This window comes from Halichoeres trimaculatus, unplaced genomic scaffold, assembly GCF_033239565.1.
Source record: "Halichoeres trimaculatus isolate MK-OKI-2021-1 unplaced genomic scaffold, fHalTri1.1 fHalTri1_scaffold_1, whole genome shotgun sequence".
NCBI classification, from domain to species: Eukaryota; Metazoa; Chordata; class Actinopteri; order Labriformes; family Labridae; genus Halichoeres; species Halichoeres trimaculatus.
The window spans coordinates 35880452-35903629 of NW_027437179.1; the positions used below are offsets into that span (position 1 = coordinate 35880452).

General features: G+C 40.5%; 1 protein-coding gene across 1 annotated transcript in view; it reads right to left on the reverse strand.

Moving 5' to 3' along the window:
- The window catches only part of lrrc38b (leucine rich repeat containing 38b), a 31875-nt gene extending 9710 nt beyond the window's left edge, over positions 1-22165 (reverse strand). Inside the window, exon 1 of the mRNA XM_074677523.1 lies at positions 20629-22165. Coding sequence (XP_074533624.1) covers positions 20629-21256 — 628 coding nt within the window. The 5' untranslated portion in view covers positions 21257-22165. The remainder of the gene's footprint in view (positions 1-20628) is intronic.
- Positions 22166-23178: the final 1013 nt, after the last annotated feature.

Here is a 23178-nt window from a genome sequence, read left to right on the forward strand (position 1 = left end):
ATCTTGCAGACTTTACTCCTTTTACTGCTGTCACAGTTTTCTTAACTTTACCTTTACAGTGCATTTTTGTTTTCCCCTTCTCTCTTCTTTCCCTTACCTCCTCCCTCCTGTTCCCCTGTTTGTGTGTAACTCCCACCCCTCACCCATCTGCTCAGAAATGAAATGGCTCCAATCACGTGCATCTTTAAAAAGAAACACAAAAAAAGTCCGGGAGCCAAATAAAAACAAATTTGCTCCCAATCAGGAGCCGGCTCCCGGCGTTCACTTTGAAGAGCTGGATTGTTCACGACCAACACATCACTATTAAATAAACATCAACCTCAGTAATTCCATATGTGCCCATTATATGTCTTTTGCTCAAAACATTACCAATCTTACCCCACAGTAGGGCATGCAGCTTATTATTAACACCTGTATCAGATCAGTATTAGTATCAGTCGATACCCAATGCCCAGGTATCTGTATCTGTATCAGGACCAGAAAAGTTGGATCGGTGCATCTCTACTATTCAGTGTTCCTGAAAGCCCGGTGCTCTGAGACGCGTCTGTAACGTGTAAAACTTATGCTCATCTACCAACTCCAACCTCACCAAGCAGAGCTAATGTAACTTCACTCTTCATTTTATTGATAGACTCTCAAGTTTGCACAGACCACTGCAGAATAACTGCTGACTGTGGGTTGGAATGGACATTATCACAAACAGTTAAACCCCTGTTGTAGCCTTTAGCCCATGCTCTGTCACTCTCCTGTTTAGCTTTCTTCTGCTCTGACATCCTTTTTCTTTTTTGAAAGTCCAGCTCCAGTGACCACCTGTAGTACAAAATTAATCCAAGAAATCCTTTTTCTTCAAGAAAAAGGACAGAAGTTGTGTCTCTCTGTTCTGTTCTTATGTTATCTCAGGATAATCCGTCCTGACCACAGATACTGAGAAATAGCATTAAAGAATAACCACCACTGTTGCTTATAATCTTATTTTAAATCGTGGATTAGAAAACAGGAAAACATACACAGCTCTACAATTTTTCATTTTCATGTAGCAGATGATTTTGTCCAAAGCGATGTACAACACAAGCAAGAATTTAGACTGCAAACAATATGTAAAAGTATATTTTAAAGTATTACAAAAATCGTTCTAAGTATTAAAAAAGTGAGAGCATTTTAGGTTCACTTGTTATGTCCTCACAGGGCCTTGAAAGTGGCTGAAACAGCATCAAAATTGTGAACAGCAACAACTCAGCCCCTATATTATTAATCAGCCTAGTAATTGAACTCTTTGAGCGCAATAAAACTCAGTGACACTAATCCCTTCGTACGACATTCTCACTTTTCTCCTGACATTCATTTAGAAGTAGATGCATTACAACGCCCCAGTTTCAGGTCAGTAAACACTTCACAGTTTCTTTTTGTAGGGATTAAATGCATGTTTAACACTCTGCAAAACTTTGTAAGACTTGTATTTTCCCCACAGTTGACCTCCAGCAAATAACAGAAGGCAGATTATCTGATAACCAAATGACTTCCTCTCATTGAGATTATACTAATGAGTAGTTAAGGTTAAATTAACCAAGTTTATTACAAGCAAACATGAGGGAAGTATGATTACGCACAGCCACAGATGGTGCTGATCATTAGAGACCACTGTAGACTCAATCTGTGCTCATATCCAAAGTCTTATAAACACTTTTGGCATGATTTATTCTTTAATTTACAAAATATAAATATTCATCATTATCTCCAAATCATTTCCAGAAATATCTTGGCTCTGTCATTTTTAGAGAGCCTGACTCAACAGGAGTTAATTGTGTTTTTTTTTTTGCTGGCATCTATTTTCAGATTAAAATGAAATGTCAGCCACTGCAACAATTGGACACATTAATGTGTTTTTAATAGTTTCACAAAGAGAGTGGAGGTGAATGTTAGAGAAATCAGCTGTTGAAGCTTTGGCCCAACAGAGAACAAAAACACTGTTCTCCTTTTTTGGAGGTATACAGAATAAATTATATCCCTGGTGTAACCCTTTTTTTACCTTGTTATCCATCTGAGAAGATGTCGTGCCAATACTCTCAATGTGTACATGGTGCATCTCCTGATCAAACTAATCCAAACAGAGCTATTCTAATACACAGGATGAAACCAGGCTCAGAGATCCACCGCACCAGCGTATGCTAAACAAGCCGTGTAGATAAATCAAACAGACTTGGATCAGGATCACATTAAGTGAGTCAGAAGCAAACCGAGCACCAAGAATGAAGCTCCCAGCTGATTAGGAGCCAAAGCAAACACTCCTGGTGCAGCCAAGGACCAGCACACTGAATCCTGGCATGATACGATCCATGTCTAACATATGTCCAAAGAATCAAATGATCAAAATATATTCACAACCTGCTTCAGATGACAACTACTCAGATTAACAGACTTGGAAGCCCGGTGAGGTGGTAATATTCAGGGGTTTGTTCAACAATAGCACTCAAAATGCAATGAAAGAAATCCAATGTATCATCTCAGCTTTTAAATGGGAGTTTCGTTTACTATTTTAGTGATCTTAAAGCACTGAAGTGCTGAAACATTATTTGTAGGGTCATGTCAGGAGGCCTACAAAGCTAAAAGCTCTACAATGTCCTGCATGATCTTTATGAATGAAAGACAAAAAACGAGGCAAATTCTGCCGGGATGCAAATTTAAACAGGTGAAAGTCATCAAGGGGGAGGATCTACGCAGCTAGGGGATACCATTCTGCAAAAAGTCTAAACAAATGCATTTGAAGAAAATGCACTGCAAATACAAAAATGATGCACAGTGAAAATGAAAATGTAAAAAACATCTACAAAAGTAAAACACTGACAACCCAGACTTATTGACAGCAGTGCTCCAGGACTGTGGGGGGCATTAAGTGACACAACTTTATTATTGACAGGAAGGAAAACACCATAGCTGTCATCCTAACTGCCATACTAGCATCTAGTGCCTACTGATATGGCTAAAATCTCATATGTAGGACATGAAAAATAGCAAACTGTGCAATATGCTGATAATTCCCAGAAGTTTCTATGCAATGCTTATACAACAACTGCAACAACAAAAAAAAGCCAATGTTAATTGGCCTCTTAATTTATTTGGGGTACTTGGTTTTAGATGCATTACTGTTACCTAATAATATTAATAATAATGATACTTTTTCTTCAAAAGCGCCTTTCTCAACACTCAAGGACACTTTACAGTTCATTAAAAACACAATAAAAAGGACAATCACGAAATAAATAACACTAAGAGACAAATGGGTGTGACAAAAAGCTAAAAGGAATCAGAGAGGTTGGAAAATGCAGATTGGAACAGATGGGTTTTGAGTTTTGATTTGAACGAAGCAAGAGAGTCAATATTTCTGATGTGAGGAGGGAGTGAGTTCCAGAGTTGGGGGACAGAGCAACTGAAAGCTCTGCCCTAGAGATGGGTAACGAATTAGGTACTTTAATAGGTTCGACCAAATTCTGCCAAAAGTACCGGGTACCGATTCACGTAGAATCAGTACACTGCAAAAAACTGGTTCTTATCAAGTGTTTTTATTCTAATTTTAGGGAAAACTGTCTTATTACATTTGACATGAGCTGCATTTAACTTATTAGTCTAGAAAATAGTCTTGTTTCAAGTTATTTAAAGACTACAATGAGGTCTGAATTGCTTGTAACAAGTCAAAAAAAATCTGCCAATGGAACAAGAAAAGTCCACTAGAAAATTTGCTCAAAACTAGAATTATGTCTTCATACAAGTTACTTTTCTCTTGTTCCATTGGAAGATTTTCTCTACTTGTTCTAAACAAGTCAGACCTCATTTTGGTCTTAAAATAACTGGAAACAAGATTTTTTTCTGGACTGGTCAGGTGAATGTGGCACATATTAAGTCTAAAAAGGCATTTTACACTGGAAATAAGACAAAAACACTTGATAAGATTTCAGTTTTTTGTATGTACCATGTATAAGTACCTAAATACATCCTTGTGACAGTGAAGGAATGGAAAAGTAGGGAATTATCCAAGTTGGACATGAAAGCAGCATTGCAAGGTTAAATGTTGAATAATACATATGTTAAATTAAAAAAAAAAAAGAAGCTTTTATTGTGGAACAAATTGATATTTTTCACCACATAAACACAAAAACGTACCGAAAACTGGTACCGTTTCAAATGTGAACGGTATCCATCCCTACTCTGCCCCTCATGATACCTACTCAGTCGAGTCAGCGTTACAACTACACCACCACAACACTAATACCAATTACATTTATGTAAAGTTATATAGTATATAGTAGATGGTTTGGAAAACAGACTCTATCACTGTTTTGACTATCTTTTTAATGAACTTAAGATCCTCACTTCACTTTCAACATGTCTTTCTTTTATTCATTTACCTTTAATTTACTGTCCTATGTGGCCGATGTCAGCCCCCAGTGCAGAGGTTGCTGTCTGGAAGTTTAATTAGACTAACATTGTTATACAGTCGGCAAATGAGAATCAAAAGAGATTTGGCTTTTGAATTTGTACCAAATAACTTTTTCTTATTAATCTGACTGTTGAATGTCTAACAGCCTGTGAGATCTGAACTCATTTAACAAACCAATTTAATGAAGTTCCTGCTTGTGACAACAGATGAGGTTTTGATGTGTTTGTGATGAAGATTAATGGTTTTAGTCATAGTCTACATATATTGTATTCTGTATATTCTGCAGCTCAGCTCCTCAGAGACCTGGCCTCTAAGACTCTGCTTTCTGTCCTGGATACTTCACTTAAAACTTGAATGAAATTACCCTGGTGAACACAAAGTTGGAACAAGAGTCACAGGATTACAAGATTAACTTTGATCAAAGGCAGGCCGAACAAGAAGAGTGTGCCAGACTGGGTTACAAAACCCACACTTTTTGAGAATTGTGTGTGTGTATACATCCAAGTTACACAGGATTTGGATCTTCGACTGATCCTATAAAGAAGTAGAACCACACAGAGGGGTTCAGCTTTGCAAAAGTCTGTGAAAACAGGAGGAATCACAGAGCAACTGTGGTGTTTTGCTAAAAGTGGAATCTTTTGAAACAAACAACATAATAATAGTGTTTGAACATGTCAGGCTTTCTGTGACAAAGTGTGCCATCTGAAAGAGGAGACATTTTGACTTTGGTATAAAGATGTAACAATCTCAGACTCAGGTCTTGGGGGAAGTGCTTTCTTTTTTGATCCCTGTGAGCTGCTTTCTGTCACTTCTAACCTACTACAGCTTAAGAGAACTCCGACAGCTGGGAGAAAGCTTATGCCAAGTACACATGGAGCTTTGACACGTCTAGTCCTACTTAGGAGAAGAAACTATCAGGATGTCAACAAACTGGCAGCAAAGTGACTGAGGTAAAGTTAGAGGAGCTGTTTAAGGCGCACTTTCCTCGTATCTTCAGTAAATACAGGGGTGGGGATGTTTGAAACTCTTCTTTCACAACGGAAGTGTTGATGCTGTCTTAATGAATTTACCAGACTCATCCACTCACCATTTTTACGAGAAAAAAAATAAGCTGAATGATCGTCTCGTTAGCTTGGAGAAAGTCATGTTTCTCATCTTTAAACTGGCTCAGTTCTGAGCTATTCTTGTTTTTTGTTTCATTTTTAATTGGATGATGAGGGAAACTGCAATGATTTCCAAGGCTTGAATGAAGGGCTATGATGTTGATGAGGGCAAAGATCTCTTTTATACAGAAAATCACACACAATGTCCAACTAGCAGTTAAATATAATGAACAAACTTCACTTTCAGACCTTCACCTGTCCTATGAAGTAGATGCATACAACTCATTGTTTTTTTCTGTTTTGAAATCTCTCTTCCTATTAGTTGATCTACGTTTAAACCCTCATCTATGGTCACAAGCTTTGAGTTCTGACCAAAAGAATGAGGTCACAGATACCAGCTGCTGAAATCAGTTTCCTCTGTAGGGTGTCTGGGCTCGACCTTACGGATTGGGTCAGCTTGGACTTTAGAAGGTAGACCAGGATACAGCTGCTGCTTCTTTGCGTCAAAGGAGTAAGTTAAGGTGGTTCAGGTGTTTGATAAGGATGGTTCCTAGGTGCCATGAACTGAGAGAAGACCCTGAGGCAGACCCTGAGATATGTATAGGGATTAAATATCCCTTCCAGCCTGGGAACACCATGGGACCCCCCAGGAGAAACTGGGAAATGCCCTTGCAGCCTGATCTCAGATAAGCAGCTGAAAATGGATGGACGAAAACAGATGTATTTGGATGGATGGATATGGGGATGATATGGGAACGGATGGATATAAAATGTATGGAAGGCAGGGATAAGGGATAAGGAAGGATGCATGCCCTTCTCTTTGCCCTCAGGGATAAAATGAGTCAGAAGGTCTAGGACCGAGCTCTCAGTGAAGTTTCAGCACTAATTACTGAATGTTGTTGAAGGTTAAAGTATATTGCAGCAATTAATTGTGGTTAATTGGCTAGATTATTCTACATTTTATACAAAAAATTCTGTACTTAATGGCAACACCTGTAGCCAAATAACTTGTTGCACTTTGTTGCACTAACTAGGTTTCAGTCAGGACCACTTTGTCAAAATAATCTCTATTAACTTGCACAGTTTCATTTGGCAGTATGGTTCTGTTCTGGGACTCTGCGCTTCCATGTGCTTGCGTAGGTTGCAAAATGCCAGCAGAGGAAGCAGGACAGAGACTGAGCTAGAGCTGTTAAGATAGCCCGCACTGAATGCAATTTTCCAATAGGAAGCGGGCACGGGAGTCAGCTGAGCAATCAGCTGATCTGCACCGATGATGGCTGCTAAGCTGTTAGAGCTTGACATCATGGCCTGCCTGAACTAACGCTTGATTTTCCTTTCAGTCTAAATTTTTGCTTGTGTTGTACGTCACTTTGGACAAAATTGTCTGCTAAATGAAACTATAGAACTGCAGGGACCAATGTTTTTTATACCGGTTTAGTGAGTAAACCACCCAAAAAGTCATTTGTGGATTTATGGTGAAACCATACACTGTATAATTAAGGACCTAGTCTCCCGACATCACCCGTCTGTTTCTGAAACAAATATTTGAAGCATATCGGCTATAGTGGCCATATTGGAAGTGGCGAGGGCTTTGAGTACAGCTATAGGGCACCCGTCAGTCATGTGACCTGAGCTGTGCCTCTGATTGTGCAAGCTCAAAATCATGACTATCCTCTAAACTGCTGAGTTAGAAAAAATTCACCCCCGTACTGTGTACCGATCGTGAAATTAGCGATTCAGACGGGAAATGTTTTAGAACCAGGCTGTAAATAGGTTAAATTCTGCTGTGAAGACGGCTGTTTTTGGGGGGGCTTGGTGTGTACGTGACTTCTGGTACATCCACAGCCAGTCTCAAGCGGACACTCAAGAAACAGCAGATTTTAACACTTGTGCATTGACCTGCATTAGAATGGAGGTTGCTGCTTGGGTGAAACTAAAGACTTTTTCAAACTTAAGATGTATCGGTTGAAAAGACGGATTGTGCAGGAGAGGCCAGTTAGAAGTCTATGTACCCTAACCTGCATTTGGAGCTTTACTTTAAAAACAGGCTAAGAACTGGGGACAAAACATGAGTAATAGCTTGAAAACTTCTGTAAAATTATAGAAAGAGGAACAATAAAATGAGCATAATAAATAGTCTGCAGTGTAATGGATTATTTGACAGAAAATGAATTGTGAGTGTATTAATATTATTATCTTTGTTTTGTTACCGTGTTATTAATGCCTTCTGTTTTTGCTAGATATGATTTAAAGTACATTAGCACACTGCAGACTGTGAGGAGACGTGCATGGATTATTTTCATGGGTCAAATAAAGGTTAAGCATTTTCTTTAAGCCTCACCACCAAACCTAATTACAGTCACAAACCCTTTAGAAATCGCCTAAACACTCATTAAAAAACATCGTTAAACAAATTAATGAAGAAAAGGGGGAGAGTTAGACAAAAAGGACGATATGTGGTGCTCAGCAAGTTTCCTTATGGATTTATTGAGAGACAATTTTCAAAAGACCAACACTCTCAGTGGGTCAATATCTGCTCTGTCAGTGGTCGGGCTGATAACACATTTCAAGAGCTCATAAATGGCTCTTAAAGCCTCTGTGGTATCAAAAAGTGACACTGGAGCACAAATCATGGCACCACACTATCAAGTGCGCCAGGTCACACTACTGTGTTACACTCCTGGCATGGATAGTTGATGGATTACACTCAGGATTACAGCCAGCTGAAGGGATGTGCTATCTGCTGTCCCAGCTGTGATTGATCTACCTAGCTGTGATAGACTGATATTACAGACTTGTTTCTCCGCCCTCCCTCAACACTGTCTGTACAGATTGATCTCTGCACCAGTAGTGAAGGGAGAATCATCACAATCATGCAAGTGCAGACTCCTGAAGGAGATATTCATGCTTAACTTTCCCTTTTGTCTAGACCCTCAGAGGTAATCCCACTGTGATAATGACTCACAGACTGTCTCACTGTCCTACATTATTTAACGCAAGGCATGTGCCACTGAAGTCCAAAACTCTGTGGATTCTGAGTGAAACTGAGCAGACATGATCGCAAGAGATGGGAGATTTTTTTTTATTACCGTTAAGGTTGCAGAAAAAAAGAGGTCAGAAAGAAAAATGGTATGAGACTCATACAAGACGAGAGCGGGAGTAGGAGTTGAAGAGGAACAGAGTGGAGAATGCGTATGAATGCACAAAATGACAAGCATTCATGTGACAAGGGGGCGAGAGTGAATCATTCAGCAGGGGATTCCTTCTGCGTGGAAACTCGCTGACATCACTGTACCATGGGCATATTCAAATCTCATTACCGAAGCACATATTCACACATGGAAATGTGCTGATCCCCAAATACAAGAGGACGAAGAGTAGATGTCTTTTTCCTCTCCAGGATTGTTCAAGAGTGTTTGTCTACTGTCCAACTCTATTATGATAAAACAGCTAAATATGCTGGTCTTAGCAATTCATGCTCACACTCAACCACGCACAGGCAGAGAGGAAAGTACCCATCATGCATAGTGCTGCACACCATCAGCAAAAGAAAGCTTTTGGCTTTTCACCTTTTATTTCTAACACTGGCAGATTATCCTTCTCTGCTCCTGTACATGCAGCAGCTGATGCCATCGCACGGTGTAATTCAGTCCACCTTTTCACACTCTGCGCTCCCCTGCCAGCACTCACTTTCTCTCACATCCGTACTTTAAATAAACATTAAATTAGGCCAAGATAAAAGAAGCCGTCAGCCGGAGTTAATGGAATGGATATTTTCTCATCACAAACCCGTTGAGTAGTAAAAGATAGCAGCGAGAAGTGAGAGTCATATGGGGCAGTGTGGCAGCTCACTCAAAGAGGTAAAATACGGCTGCTTGGCCAGTGGCCCAGACATTAAATTTGACACAGTATGTCCTCCATAAGCCTCATGTCTGGATGCACGTCCTCGAAGATATTGTTCTAATTCCACATTGGAGTCAGGTGATAAAATATAAAGGGCACGAATATGTACTTGTGATTGAGGTCGGCAGCAATCGATAGGTCAACAAAGCATGTTTTTTTTTCAGTTGTAGCATGACTGCATCACTGCAAAAAAACCCTGAAATCTTGTCAAGTTTTTTTTTTTTTTTGTCTTATTTTAAGTGGAAAATGTTTTTTTGGACTTAATATGAGCCATATGTGCCAGACCAGTCCAGAAAAAAAGATAAAAATTACTTGTATTAAGACATGATTCAAGTTTTAAGCAAATTTTTCTAGTTCCATTGGCAGATCTTTTTATGAGTTACAAACAGTTCAGAGCTGATTTTTTTCTTTAAATATCTTGAAATAAGACATTTTCCTGGACTGGTCAGGTGAATGTGGCTCATATCAAGCATAATAAGACAATCTTTCTAAAAAAATAAGACAAAAAAACACTTGAAAAGATTTTAGTTTTTTTTTCTAGCAAATGAGTTGAAGAGTCAATATCAACAGTAGAATATAATATTCGGCATTGGCAGGGGAGATTGCATAAATTTTTCACTGACCTAACCCACATACTCAGCTCTGCAGCTTATCCAACAAATGTCTGTTCCTCATAATTGTGGCTCTATTTAAAAAATAAGGAACACAGATTTCCTGTGTTTTATACTAAGTTCAGACTGGCACACATCACAGGATTCTTCAAACAGTCACGCATTTAGAGAGCACACACTTGATGATAACAAAAGACAGATCACACAAGATCTAGCTCTTCTTATCCTAAAGTGTGTGGGGGAAGACACCACACACTAGCCTATTCTTCAGCAGCGTATCCACTTCTCCACGCTCAATATTCAAAATCTTGCGTAGAAAAATGTGACTTCAGTGTAAACAAACATGACGGACAAACAGGCAAAAGCAATGCTGAGTGTTTTTGACCTTAAAGATCTGAAAAAACAAAAAAAAAGATGATTATGAAAAAAGTTGTTGAGACGGCAAAGATATGGGCTGTATGAATAACAGCACGAGTTGGAGGTGAGTAAAGTCACCACAGTTATCAAAGATAGATTTCTTACTTCCTGTTCGGTCTTCCTGTTGGTTTTGCTCTGGTACACGTGACATAACACATTGTACCTGCTCTGCTGTTCATTATCTACAATCTCTTAATCGGAGGCTTTCCGAGCGGCTCCAACCGGACAAAACAGGAAAATGACAACATCATCTGCAGACATCAGACAATCAGGCCTTTGCTGGCTTTGATCTTACGGAGGAGACTGGGACAAAAATCACCACGATTATCCCCTAGTGTGTGCCCGACTTACGCTTACATTACTGGCAATACATTAAAACAATCATTCTCTTATAGCAAGTATCATTCAGGCTACTTAAACCTTCTTTTGGTCGATAAAAACTCAAAACTATGTCAAGAAAGCTCATCTTCACTTCTTTCAGGAAGCTTTTGAATTTTTTTGCTTGCCCAAATGGTTGAAGAGTTACGGTAATAAGAACAGTTTACATCAATGATTGCCTGTGATTGGACTGTTGTTGAATTCAGATTCGTATGCAATACCATAATACCCTGCATATCACTGTAAAGCCTGTTTTGTCTTCTTCATTAGGCCCTTTGAATTGTCTCAGTACCCCAAATGATTGATGAGTTACAGTTATTTAAAGAGCACTTGTAAAAAGAGCTTTGGAAAGTCAACCAAACCAAGTTCTTTGGGAGGTTTGAATTTGCAGGATTTCACAACAAGTTTCTTCATATTCTAACTTCCACTTTAACCAATTTGTGTCTTTGGTGCATACATATTTACAAATGGCAGTATGACTGGTTTATTTTGAATGTCTAACAGAATAGTTCACATTCATTAAAGCTAACATAACTGCATATGCATGCAAGAGGGTCAAATGAGTGCAGTACTCAGATCATTGTGTTCCAAAGCTCAGAGACACCAAACAAACACTCTCATCTTATGAATAGGAAGTGAGAACATGTTGTTGTTTGTTTGCTTTGAGTTGCTGTTCAGTGGCATCAAATTTTTCAGCCCTGGGTGTGCAGTGAGGTAACAGGTCTCTGGGAAGAAACTCAATCCACTGCAAAGGAAAATTCAGACTCTGACCCTGTCACCTGAACTGCTACTTTGTAGTGAAACTGCTCAGGTCATGACTAGTGTTGATAGCAATGCCTGGATGGGCTTCAACTTCAATCCTCATGAGAGTTGGCCTGCTCTGCCCTGTAGGCAGCTCTGGCTCCAATTACCCTGGCCAATGTGCCGCAGAACTGTGTCACTCTGAATTATACATGGCCTTTGTTCATCCTTAACCCAAGAGCACTGGAGACAGCCGTGGATCATGTTTACACTCATCCTTCTATTAAAACTTTAATGAATTGAATTAGTGGCTAAAAAGTGAGCAAAGGGCCCCAAAAAAGGCAGAGGCTGCAGGACTCTGAAGTTCATCTGATGGATGTTCACATTTTTACACTTGATTTATTTCACCGATAGGAGACAAACCCCTCAACCCCCAGACTTTGAAGCATCTTCCACCCACTCCTCATGCTGACCTGCAGTAATCAAAGTTATGCAAACAGAAAAGTGTGCTGCTTTGTGAACTTGAAATCACAGGGGAAATCAAGATGTGCAAAATGGAATGGGAATTGGGTTTACAGCATGGGCTCTGCAGCTGCTACATTATGCAGGCCATCTCGCCAGGAAGCATAGATATCTCAGGATGACTTCGGATTCCTCATATTTTATTGAAACTTCTGAAATTTGTTAAAGATTTTTTTTGCAGGTGAAGTTTTTTACTTGTGACCACCCGTGCTGATAAGTTCCTTCATTGAATCAATAAATCTCACTCAAGACTTGTGATCACTTCAGCTTCAAACTGAAGAATCTTCAAGCTCATTACCACCAGCTGCACTTTGATCAAAGGATGATTTTGTGAATAAAAAAGGGAGCATGTCAAACTGTGACCCAAATCCATGTCGATAAGTTTTCAAACACTCACTGTTAAATGTAACTTGTTGTTTCAACTTAAAAATATGATGTAAAGCGCTGCCTCAAAATTTTATGTTGGGTCAAAAAATACATTTTGTTGTTCTGACACCAAGATAAGTTATCTTGATTGAATAAGATGTCTTGTGCCACTCCTTGTTGATTTAGACTTGTTAGTTAGCTCATTTTCTTCAGGAAGTTGTTTAAAATGATTAGCCTATTTCAACTCAACTACTGGCCCTTCTCCATTAGCACCCCTTGGCCCTACCTGGTTTGCAACGTCTTTCCGCTGGCCTGGTACCTCCTAAAACAAGATAGTTTTGGGACCCTCTTCCGCTATGGTTCCAAGCAAGCTGCGTCAATACTACAAGATGACGTCACTGACTGCTGGCTACTCATTGGTCAGACAATGTCGTCAATGATGAGTCATGAGCCCGACGCCCATAACAAAATGGGACATAAGAGGAAGAGACCCACCCGCCATTTTTTAAAAACATTTGCAAGATGGTGTCCCATCAAGTTTCTCCCCGGCCCAACAATGAGGTCCAGGTCTTTTGGGGTTTTTGACAAAAAGCCACTGACTATACAGCAAGTATACTATTGCCTTCAAGTCCTCCATTGTTTGCGATTGTTGTGTTGCGCTCAAAATGACATGGACATGGTGTCCCCGCCCAGTGGTCAAAGAACCAGGCTAGTGGAAAACAATCACAAAATGAGTAAAGTAGAGTCAGGCCCAGTAGAGTAGGGCCAAGCCATACTAGTGGAAAAGGGCTTCTGTTTCTGTCTGGAGATCCGACATGTAACCATGGCTGCATTGTTTACATGTGAAATCAGCAGTTAGCAGCCTGAAGCATGTCAATGCTAACTGGTGCAGGGCCTGATGTGTCCTCACGAGGTGAGGAGAAGGAGGTGAGGATGACGTGCTGGTTCTCAGGTGTGAGCTAAGAAGTGATGACATCAACCTGTCCTTCCATCCATCATTATTGGCAACATAAGATCCATCTCCAATAAGATGGACGAGCTAGCCATGCTAACCCAGTAACAGAGGGAATACCAGCAGGGAAAGTAGTATCATGCTGTTCATAGACATGGCTAATGGAGCTAACACTTGACACCAACCCCACTTCACCTGCTGTGAACAGACAGGATCCAGGAGACAGAGACTGAACAGACTGCTGAAGAAGTTCAGTCTTGGACCCTGTAGAGGTGGAGGCTGGCTGACTGGAGAATGATGGACAAGCTGTCATCATCTATTTTCTAATGGACCTTTTTGCACTTTCTATACACTTTCCCCTCAGGGATTAATGAAGTATTTTCTATTCTATTCTATTCTATTCTATTCTATTCTATTCTATTCTATTTCATCCAGGGTATTAACTTGAAGGCTGTAGCTTCACAAAAATGCTTGACGCTTTTATATCCAATGCTCTCCCACTTCACTCATGGTGAAAATAAATTTTAGATAACAATTTACAAAAGCATTAGGGGTAATACTTTTTTAATCCCAAACCCACCTGTATTCCTTCATTGTCAAGTAGACTTGCATTACTGATTTATTCGGACATTGACATTTTTAAGTTGAAATATATCTTGTAGTTGAGATGATGCCAACTTATCTTTAAGAGTTATCACAACAACTTTAGTAATCTTTTGTCATACTGACATGGAATAATATTCTGGAATAACAAATGTGCAAAATCTCATTTTACTGTACTGTCATCTTAAAGTTATGCAGCATTAACCTCTTAATTGTGGATATAGCTTATGACTTCTTTCATCTTTTCATCTTGGTTGCTAGGCGCTACCCAAGTAGCTGCCTGTTGCTGCAGCTCTCTCGTCTTTGTCCGTTTCTTGTAATTTTTTCGTCTCTTTTTCGTAATCTTTGTATTTGGAGTGGATCATCACTTTGTATGGTTCATTGTCGGTCACGGACACCAAACTTTTTGTGGCTTCGGCGGTATTTTTTACTACTTTTCTCCTGTGTTTGTCTGGAGATCCTACATGTAACCATGGCTGCATTGTTTACATGCGAAATTAGCTGTTAGCTGTCTGTAGCATGTCAATGCTAACTAGTGTAGGGCTTGATGATTTCCCTCGAGCTGAGGAGGAGGAGGTGAGGACGACGTGCTGGTTCTCGGATGTGAGCTGGGAGGTGACGACGTGGACCTGTCCTTCCATCCATCGTTGTTGGGAACGTGGGATCTCGCTCCGGGGGATGGATGAGCTAGTTGTGCTAATCCAGCGGCATCATGCTGTTCACGGACGTGGCTGACATCAGACACCGCAACACATCGGAGGAGCTTCGCCTGCTGTGAGCAGACAGGATCCAGGAGACAGAGACTGAACTGACTGCTGGGGAGGCTCAGTCCTGGACCCTGTGGAGGTGGAGACTGGCTGGGCTGGAGAGTGGTGGACAAGCGGTGGACGAGCGGTGGACGAGCGGTGGACGAGCGGTGGACGGGATGTCGTCATCTAATTTCTTATGGACATTTTTGCACTTTCTATACTCTTTCTTACTTTAGTTTTCTTAAATGCTGCGGTGACTCCTGAATTTCCCCTCGGGGATAAATAAAGTATTTTCTATTTCTATTTCTATTTCTATTTCTATTTTGGGACATTACTGAAGGCTGAGCTATGCCTTGTTTCATAGGATGCCAAAAGTAGTCTAACCAGTAGTTTACTCTACCACTAAAAACGATGGCCTTGCAATAGTCAATCGACTCAAAGCACAATTTTGTTAAAATTAAACTAACAGCTCTAGATGCACAAACTTAACCACTAAATGATGCCTCGAGGTTATTCCTGGACTTTGGTTCGACACATGTGTACTGTTTATTTATAATGCAAACCAGTTATCTGCAATTAACATTTCTGTTACATAATGAAGACAGAATATGATAAGTGATGTGGTTCATCTGAATCTTAGTGTATCCACCTCAATGGGACATTCATCTGAAAATAAAATAAATACCTTTTCAACATTCTAATTGAGCTAATTTTTTGCCAAAATTACATTTACATTTGTTATGCAAGACCAGTTTTATAGCCCCATCTGTAGATGGTAATTACCAACCTTCACTTTTTCAGTGCACTCTGACAAAGTGATAATTTTCAAACTAGCCTAATTCAAAGCGATCACCTTGCCCTTTGACACTGGCATGCAGAGCAGTCTGCACACAGCTGCTCTCCTTGCCCCTGTGTGTCTCTTTGTCTCCCTCCCTTTTCCTGAGCAGAATGTTTCATGACTCAAAAAAGGATCAAAACAAACCAAACACAGTTCTGAATGACACTGGCTCTCTTTTACAAATTTATAACAGTGACAGGAATGGATTTATACTGATTTAACAACGGAAGGTTGTAGCTCAGTTTATGAATGAAGAATTTGGCTGTGAAACATCTCTTTATGTGTGTATGCTTGTGTTTTAGTGTGTGTGTGTTTCATAGTATGACATGTGTAGACCCTCGCTTTGAAATGTACAAGATCACTCTATTGATTGTGGATGCTTGCTGTAATTCGTCTGAAGGATACAAATATATAATGTACAGCCAATTACTTTTGAATTCCTGCAGGTGAATCTGTGTCCTCCAAAGCACTATCACTTGGAGACACGCAGTGTTAAATATATCAGTAATTGCACAACAATGAAGTTTACAAATACAATGTAAAAAGTATTTTTACTATGTTTTGATTCAATTTTTTTGGCACAATGTTGAAATATTTTCCTTCAGCTTCAGTCTTATAATTCAGAATCTTTTATATTAATATTCATCTCCTTAAAGATGCTTTAAGGAGGATTTGTTTTAATGGACTGCCTCACCACTTTCTGGCCTGAAGTCTCATGCACAATGTCATAAAAGAATTTTGGAGATTGGATGTGTGAGTGTGTTTGTTTTGGAATAAAATGGAGATTGGATTGAAACAAATGTTCTTTGTTCAAGACAACTTTTTTACTGGATGCAACACACTGAGGTAAGGTATTTATTAGTAAGGTTACATAGTGATACGGTTTCAAACATGACATTAAGCAAACGTTGTAGTAGCCACCTATATGTAGCGCTATCGGCAGCCCGGTGCTCCAACGTATCTGTAGGCTAGCGTGACAATATGTAAACTCTGTCAGTTTGTAAGTAGTTTAATAGCAGTATATATTTAGCGCAGCTGACAGTCTGGTGCTCTAAGACATGTCTGTAATGTGTAAATTCAGGTTAGCTGTGTCCTGCCAGTCATCTACCAAGCAGAGCTAACATTACCTCACTCTTCATTTTATTGATAGACTCTCAAGTTTAAACAGACCACTGCAGAAAACTGCTGCATGTGGGTTAAAGTGAACATTACCACAAACAGTTTAGCCCCTGTGTTAGCCTTTAGCCCTGGCTGTATCACTCTCCCGTTTATCTTTCTTATGCTCCTCTGTCCTTTTTCTGTCTGACAGTTAGGCTCCTGTGTTCACCACCACTACACAATTAATCACAGAAATCGTTTATGGCAGAGAAAAACACAGATCTCTCTTCTCACTAATACACTTTGTCAGCCAGCGTGGTGTTGTCATAGAGAGCTAGACGTGCCGTAAATCAATCCGCTCCTGATCAACCAGATCAGGAAGCTAAGAAGTAGCAATTTAAAATAAGCTGTAACCTGTAATGTTGGTACTGATAATCTCAATTTAAAGTGTGGATTATAATCAGACGTATATCTAGAATGGACAATTTTTCAAGATCACTTAGATGCCCCTCACAGCCCTTTAAATGTCATTAATACTTCCTTTGTTAGTGTTATTATAGCATTTTACTCTTCTGAGCCCTTCAGTTGCACCTTTTATAAACAGTGCTTTAAAATTAGCTTGCCTATCAGAGATTACAACCTATAACTGTTGTGTGGTTTTTCAATATTTACAAAGCAGCTGTGGATTGATGTATGACCAGCAATATTAGTTGTCAGAGTACAAGACACCTGTATTATCCTGAATGTATCTAAAATCTTTTCTTACTTTTTGAATGCCCAGGTTACAGCATCCAAGGCTGAAACTCAAAATCAAAACTCCCTCTGATCCTTTACTCAAGGCTACGAGCATACTAAAGTTTGTTATGACAGTTTCTGCTTTGCATACAGAATAATTCATGGATGCTGAAAGGTACAGGGCAATTCTGGTTTAACTAGGGGCCATGCAGAGGAGCGCTTTCTTGGCTTTTCATGGATTTTTATCAGTGATGAAAAAGACACGAAGATGCAGCCACCACAACAAGTAGACAGATAAATGAGTTTAAGTGATCTGTCCCTTAGTAATGGATTTCCTCTTTGACAAACGAGATGTTAAGTTGGAACACCCACACTGATGATGGTAGTTCAAGATGATACATCCTGAAAAGCTTATCAAGTCAACTTCATTGACTAATGAGCGTCCATCTGTTATTGTGTAACCACTTTCAAAACAGCGTCCCGGGGAATAGGTCAGAGCATTTTTCCCGATCGAGAGCTCAGTCATTATGTTAATTAGGTCTGGCAGTATGATGCCTGCATGTGTAAACCGTCTGTGCTTGTAAATCCAACTCACTATAATCCTCCCTGCTGCTTTTGTTCGATAGCGTGTACACCACTCAATACACGCTAATAGCAGAAGAAGCTGCCTGACAATATCTGTCAAAATCTGAGTGTAGGGGTTGTGATTTTTCAGCTACTCTAATTCTTGTTTTCTGTTTTCACTCCACAGACTAGTAGTAGGAACGGTTTTGTCTTAACAGGCTGGTGAGATTTCAGGAATTCAATACCCCTTTGTCGATAGGATTTGCTGCTTCTGTAGCACTGGACTCTAAGAAAGCACTTCCTTTAAGAAAAGTAAAGTCACTGCTCAATAAATTACACCCAGAGAAAGAGAAGGACTCATTTAGAGACTATTTTCAGTTCAGTGTAACATCTTTTTGTCCTCTCTGACCCGTCACGGAACTAATTTGCATCGCCTAAGAAGACGAGCCAAAACAATTATTAGTCCTTGTGCCTTAATGCTTTTTGTCATCCAATCCTGCAGCATGGTTAGCATTACAAAGTACATTTCTGACACCTCATGAGAGCAGGAAAAATAAGCAGTAGTAGAAATCTCACACAGATAAACATGTGAGTGCTAGACTTTTCTCCGGGGTCGCACAGCAAACACTCACTGATGGAGATGTAAGAGCTGCATATGAGGTGAGATACGCTTTGCTAACTCAATTTGAGTGGTATATACACCGGGGCCAGTTGGCAGTCATGCCAGCAGCTTGGCCGGGGCCTTGGGCATCTTCTTTGTTGTTGATGTCTGCTTGGCCAGCACCCTTAATGCAATTCATTATGGCTTGCATTTGACAACACTTAGACCCAGTGATTAATGCATTTGCAGTCTTACCAGCGGGACTAAGGTATTGTTGCCAGTTTGTCAACATTGCATCCTCACAGGATGCAATGTCTGTTTTTAGGGCACATGCAAAAAAGCCTGGAGATGACAGTAAAAGATTTATCAATAGCCCAGAACACCACGGCCTAAATGTACATCAGGAGTTTGCTTTTGTGAGTTGTCAGCAGTTTGCAACAGCCGGCTGGTTTCTTCAGGGAGCTGAGCCACAGACTTTTCTCCGGCCAGTTTTAAAGCCAAAAAAACATTGATTTATAAATGGGTCGGACAGTAATATACCGTGATCTGCATGTTGTATGAGATGCTTATAAGCCTCTCACACTTCATGAAAAATCCCATGTTGAGTCAGAAGATTTGTGCCATCGCTGTATAAAAAGAAAAAAACTGTTCTCTGTATATACAGGTTGACATTTCACACCTCAAACAACCTTGGAACGGTGACAGAAATAAACGCTCCCACTCCTTAACTGTGCTCCGTTATACATAACACCCTGTGCAAGAACATGTACTGTGTTTAAAATGTTTTCAAAATGTGCCTCATGAAACCAGGAGTCAAAACACTGTAAGAGGCGTTCACAATCTTGAATCAAATTCAGTTAAAATCATGTAATGCGTCAAATCTGCCTCTGATCTGAATATCATATCAGCACATGTGTGGCTGAACTGTCAGATCTGTTTATTTTTGCCTCTGCAGCTCCCACGTGCTGGCTCACTTATGAGATAACTGCTGTCTGTGTCCTTCGTAAGGACATCAGCAGTAATGCACATCAGGCTGACCTTCAGCACAAACATTCCTACCACATACAAATGAAACATAATCAAGATGATTTGTCAATGAAGACTCAGCACTGCAAATGTGGAAGGATATTCAATGTGGAACAGAGATTTTATCACACTGGACGGTTTTTGTTTTTATCTAGGCCAAATCTTGCAACACCCAAAGAATCCAGCATCCAGAGATGCTGAAATAAATCACCTCCATGTGCAGCGAGCTTACCCACAGCGAAATACTTCTAAAGAGACTTGATGCTCCCCTTTGTCTTGTGTTGTTCCTCGGATATGTGTGCACACATTGCTTGCACACTCAAGCACACTAAAACTTTGGCCCAGTTGTTATCTAACTCAAGCCTCCAGGCTGAATCACAGAGGTAGACTGAGTCTATAGTACGGGGCTTAATATTTACATAGTGGTACAAACAAAGGGAGAAGGAGCAGGGGTTTCAGTCTCTTTTGGAAACTGTTGACTTAATCTGATTTACAGTGAGCAGAAAATGGCAAGTAAAAAATAAAGAAATGCTACGATATAAATAGAAAGTGAAAATTGATCGGTTTGACTACCACGCAGGATAGAGGTCAATGCTCAGTTTATATGCACAGTGAAACGTGGAACCATAGAAACTGCTAGCTAAAGTTCTTAATCCAAGTTTCATTTCCCACATTTGATCTCATTTTGAGTTTTGTTTTGGGAGAAAAAAATGGAAGAATTTTTGTTTTTCACATCCAAACAAATGCTACTGTCCCTTTATACATAAACATATTCTGAAAACCTTATGTGCAACTGGTGTAGAGGAAGAAAGAGACCAAATTAGAACAACTGAGGGAGAGGGGGGTTTCCCCTCCTACAGGGGAATATAAATAGACCAAAGCAGTGTTATGGTAATGGGTTTGCCGTAATGCTATTGTATGCTGTGCACAGATATGCTTTATTTGGGTTAAGCACATTGAAAGAAAAAGCCTCTGATGCAGCGTCTTACCGTTTGGAAGCTTGTGACTGTTCTCCATCAGCCATGAGAATAGGTTGGCAAAGTTGCAGTTGCATACCCAGGGGTTGCCTTCCAGCCTCACGACCCGCAAGGAGGGCAACTGACTGAGTGCCCCCACCTTCAGGGTAGACAGTGCATTACGCTCCAGTTCCAGTTCTCGGAGAGAGGTGAGGCCGAGGAAAGCCTCATCACTCACCATGCTCAGGTAGGGGTTGTTACCCAACCGGAGTTTGATCAGACTCCGGGACTCCCCAAATGTCCCCTTGGGGATTTCAGTCAGATTGTTGCTCCCCAAGTCAAGGAACACGAGTCTGGAAGAGGTGCTGAGAGTCCCTGGTTCTATGTGTGAGAGGGAGTTGTTCCGGAGGTCAAGGTAGACCAAGTCACTGTACAGAACCAGGAAGTCCGATGGGATGCGGGGTATCCAGTTGTCAGCCAGCAAAAGCCTGCGCACATCCAAGGGGATCTCATCGGGTAAACGGGTCAGCCCACGGCCGCTGCAGTCCACAGTGTGAGGATCTGGGCACAGGCAGGTTGCTGGGCAGTTTTCCCCCAGGGTCCATAACACAGAGGACAGCAAGATGAGGATAAGTTGGAGCCAGCAGGCACATGGCAACATGGTCAAGGGGGTGGAATGAATTATGGGGGAAAGAGGCTTGGGATAAGGGTGAGTAGGAAGGGATGGGTGAGGGGAGACAACAAGAGGGTGAGGGTCAGAGGGCAGGAGATCAGGACGAGGGAGGGAAAGGGGGAAGTGACAGGGGGAGGACAGGGATCAATCCTCGTGAAGGAGCATCCTGCAGCCGTAGAGACAGAAATCTGAAAGGGTTCAGGAATTTTGAAACTGCAGAGCAGCAGCGAAAACTGGTTTCCAGGAGATCATACAGCAGACCGCCCGCTTTGGAGGAGCAAAGAGAAGGAGATAGTAAGCCGTAAGGAGCAGGAGAGCAAGAAAGACGGAGCGTTACAGAGAGGGGAGGGTAGCTTAAAAGAGGTAAATAGACACGAGCGTGCCGGGAGTGATGAGAAGCCGGGGACACAGACAAGGGAGAGGGGGGTTGAGGAGGGGGCTCTGTCCACCACGCTACCCCACAGTTGATCCGGCGGCAGTGACAGACGCAGACAATAAGGTCTCTGACACAAAAGGAAATATGAAGCTGTGATTCAAGCATGACAAGCAAAGAGTAACATCATTGCATCCCTCCATTAGTCCGAGGCTTCTGTGTCGCTCTGAAACGAGAGAAAGAGCAGCTCACGGAACATCGCTCAAGTGTGTGGTAAGGTTGTCCCCCCTAATTATTGCCTCTCTATCTCCCACTGCTCTGAAACATGCTGTGAAAACACAGCACGGCTCACTCCTGCTCCATACAGCTCCGTATCAAGGCTGTGTTGCTCTGCAGAGAGGATCCAGATATCCAGGCAGCAGCCTCATGGATGCAGATTGTAGAGCTGAGCTGCACACAGCCATGCCAATCCAACGTCTGCCTCTGAATCTACCACCGTTTATCTCATGCCCTCTCCCCTCTCCTTGTTTCCAGGGAGGCGTGCCTGAACCACGCTGTCAACATGTGATGTCACTTCCTATAGTGGGGAGAAATAATTAGCAGATGTGTCTGAAAAAAAGAAATGAGGAAGCAGTTTTTTAACGCTGCTGCCCTTTTCTTCCCTAGGATTTTTACACTGACAAATTATAAGCATTAGAAGTTTCATTAAAGGTTGCAGAAAATAAAAGGCTGAATTGTCTCTTTAGGGTATTAGCAGCTTCTAACTACATTTAATTGCCTCTATGACCTTAACATCCTTTCAAAAATGACAACAAAGGTATTATAAGCCTCAAACCATTCATTCAGAATGTATATTGAATTTCCCAAATGGGATTTGCTCCAACAGGTAAATGCAATTAGACCAAGGTTGTTGCAGAGTGATGGCAAACTGCACCTTCAAGAGACAAGGGTGGCGTGAAATTTATAAAGAAATAATGTTGTCATGGATGGTAATTGTGCAGTCCATGCTCGAGGCTTTCACTCAAGTCAGACGAATTTGCAGTTTCACCGTTTGCAGTTTTGTTGACAATGTGCCACCTGGAAGGAGAAGAGTTTTCTCAGAGTCAGTGTCCATCACTCAAATAAAAATAGAATAATGTCGCACTGACTGAAACTACATCATGCAAAATATAATTAAACATAACATTTCACGATAGAATCAGTTCATCATCAGTATACACGAAATGCAAAACTATTTCTGGTGTCTCTCAAACTATTTTACCATCACTGATAAATAAAAATTAAAAAATTAAATGTTACCCTGAACAATAGGAATATTATAATTATTATTATTATTATTATTATTATTATTATTATTATTATTATTATAATTAAAGGTTTAATAATTATTAACAACACTTTGGTGTGATTACTTATTTGATTACAGTGCTGTTGTTGTTCTAACAAATCCAGCTATATTTTTAGTAAAAGCTAAAACTTATCACAAAATTCAGAAACATCTCATTTCTAGTTTGCCAGAAGTTATTTTTCCACTACG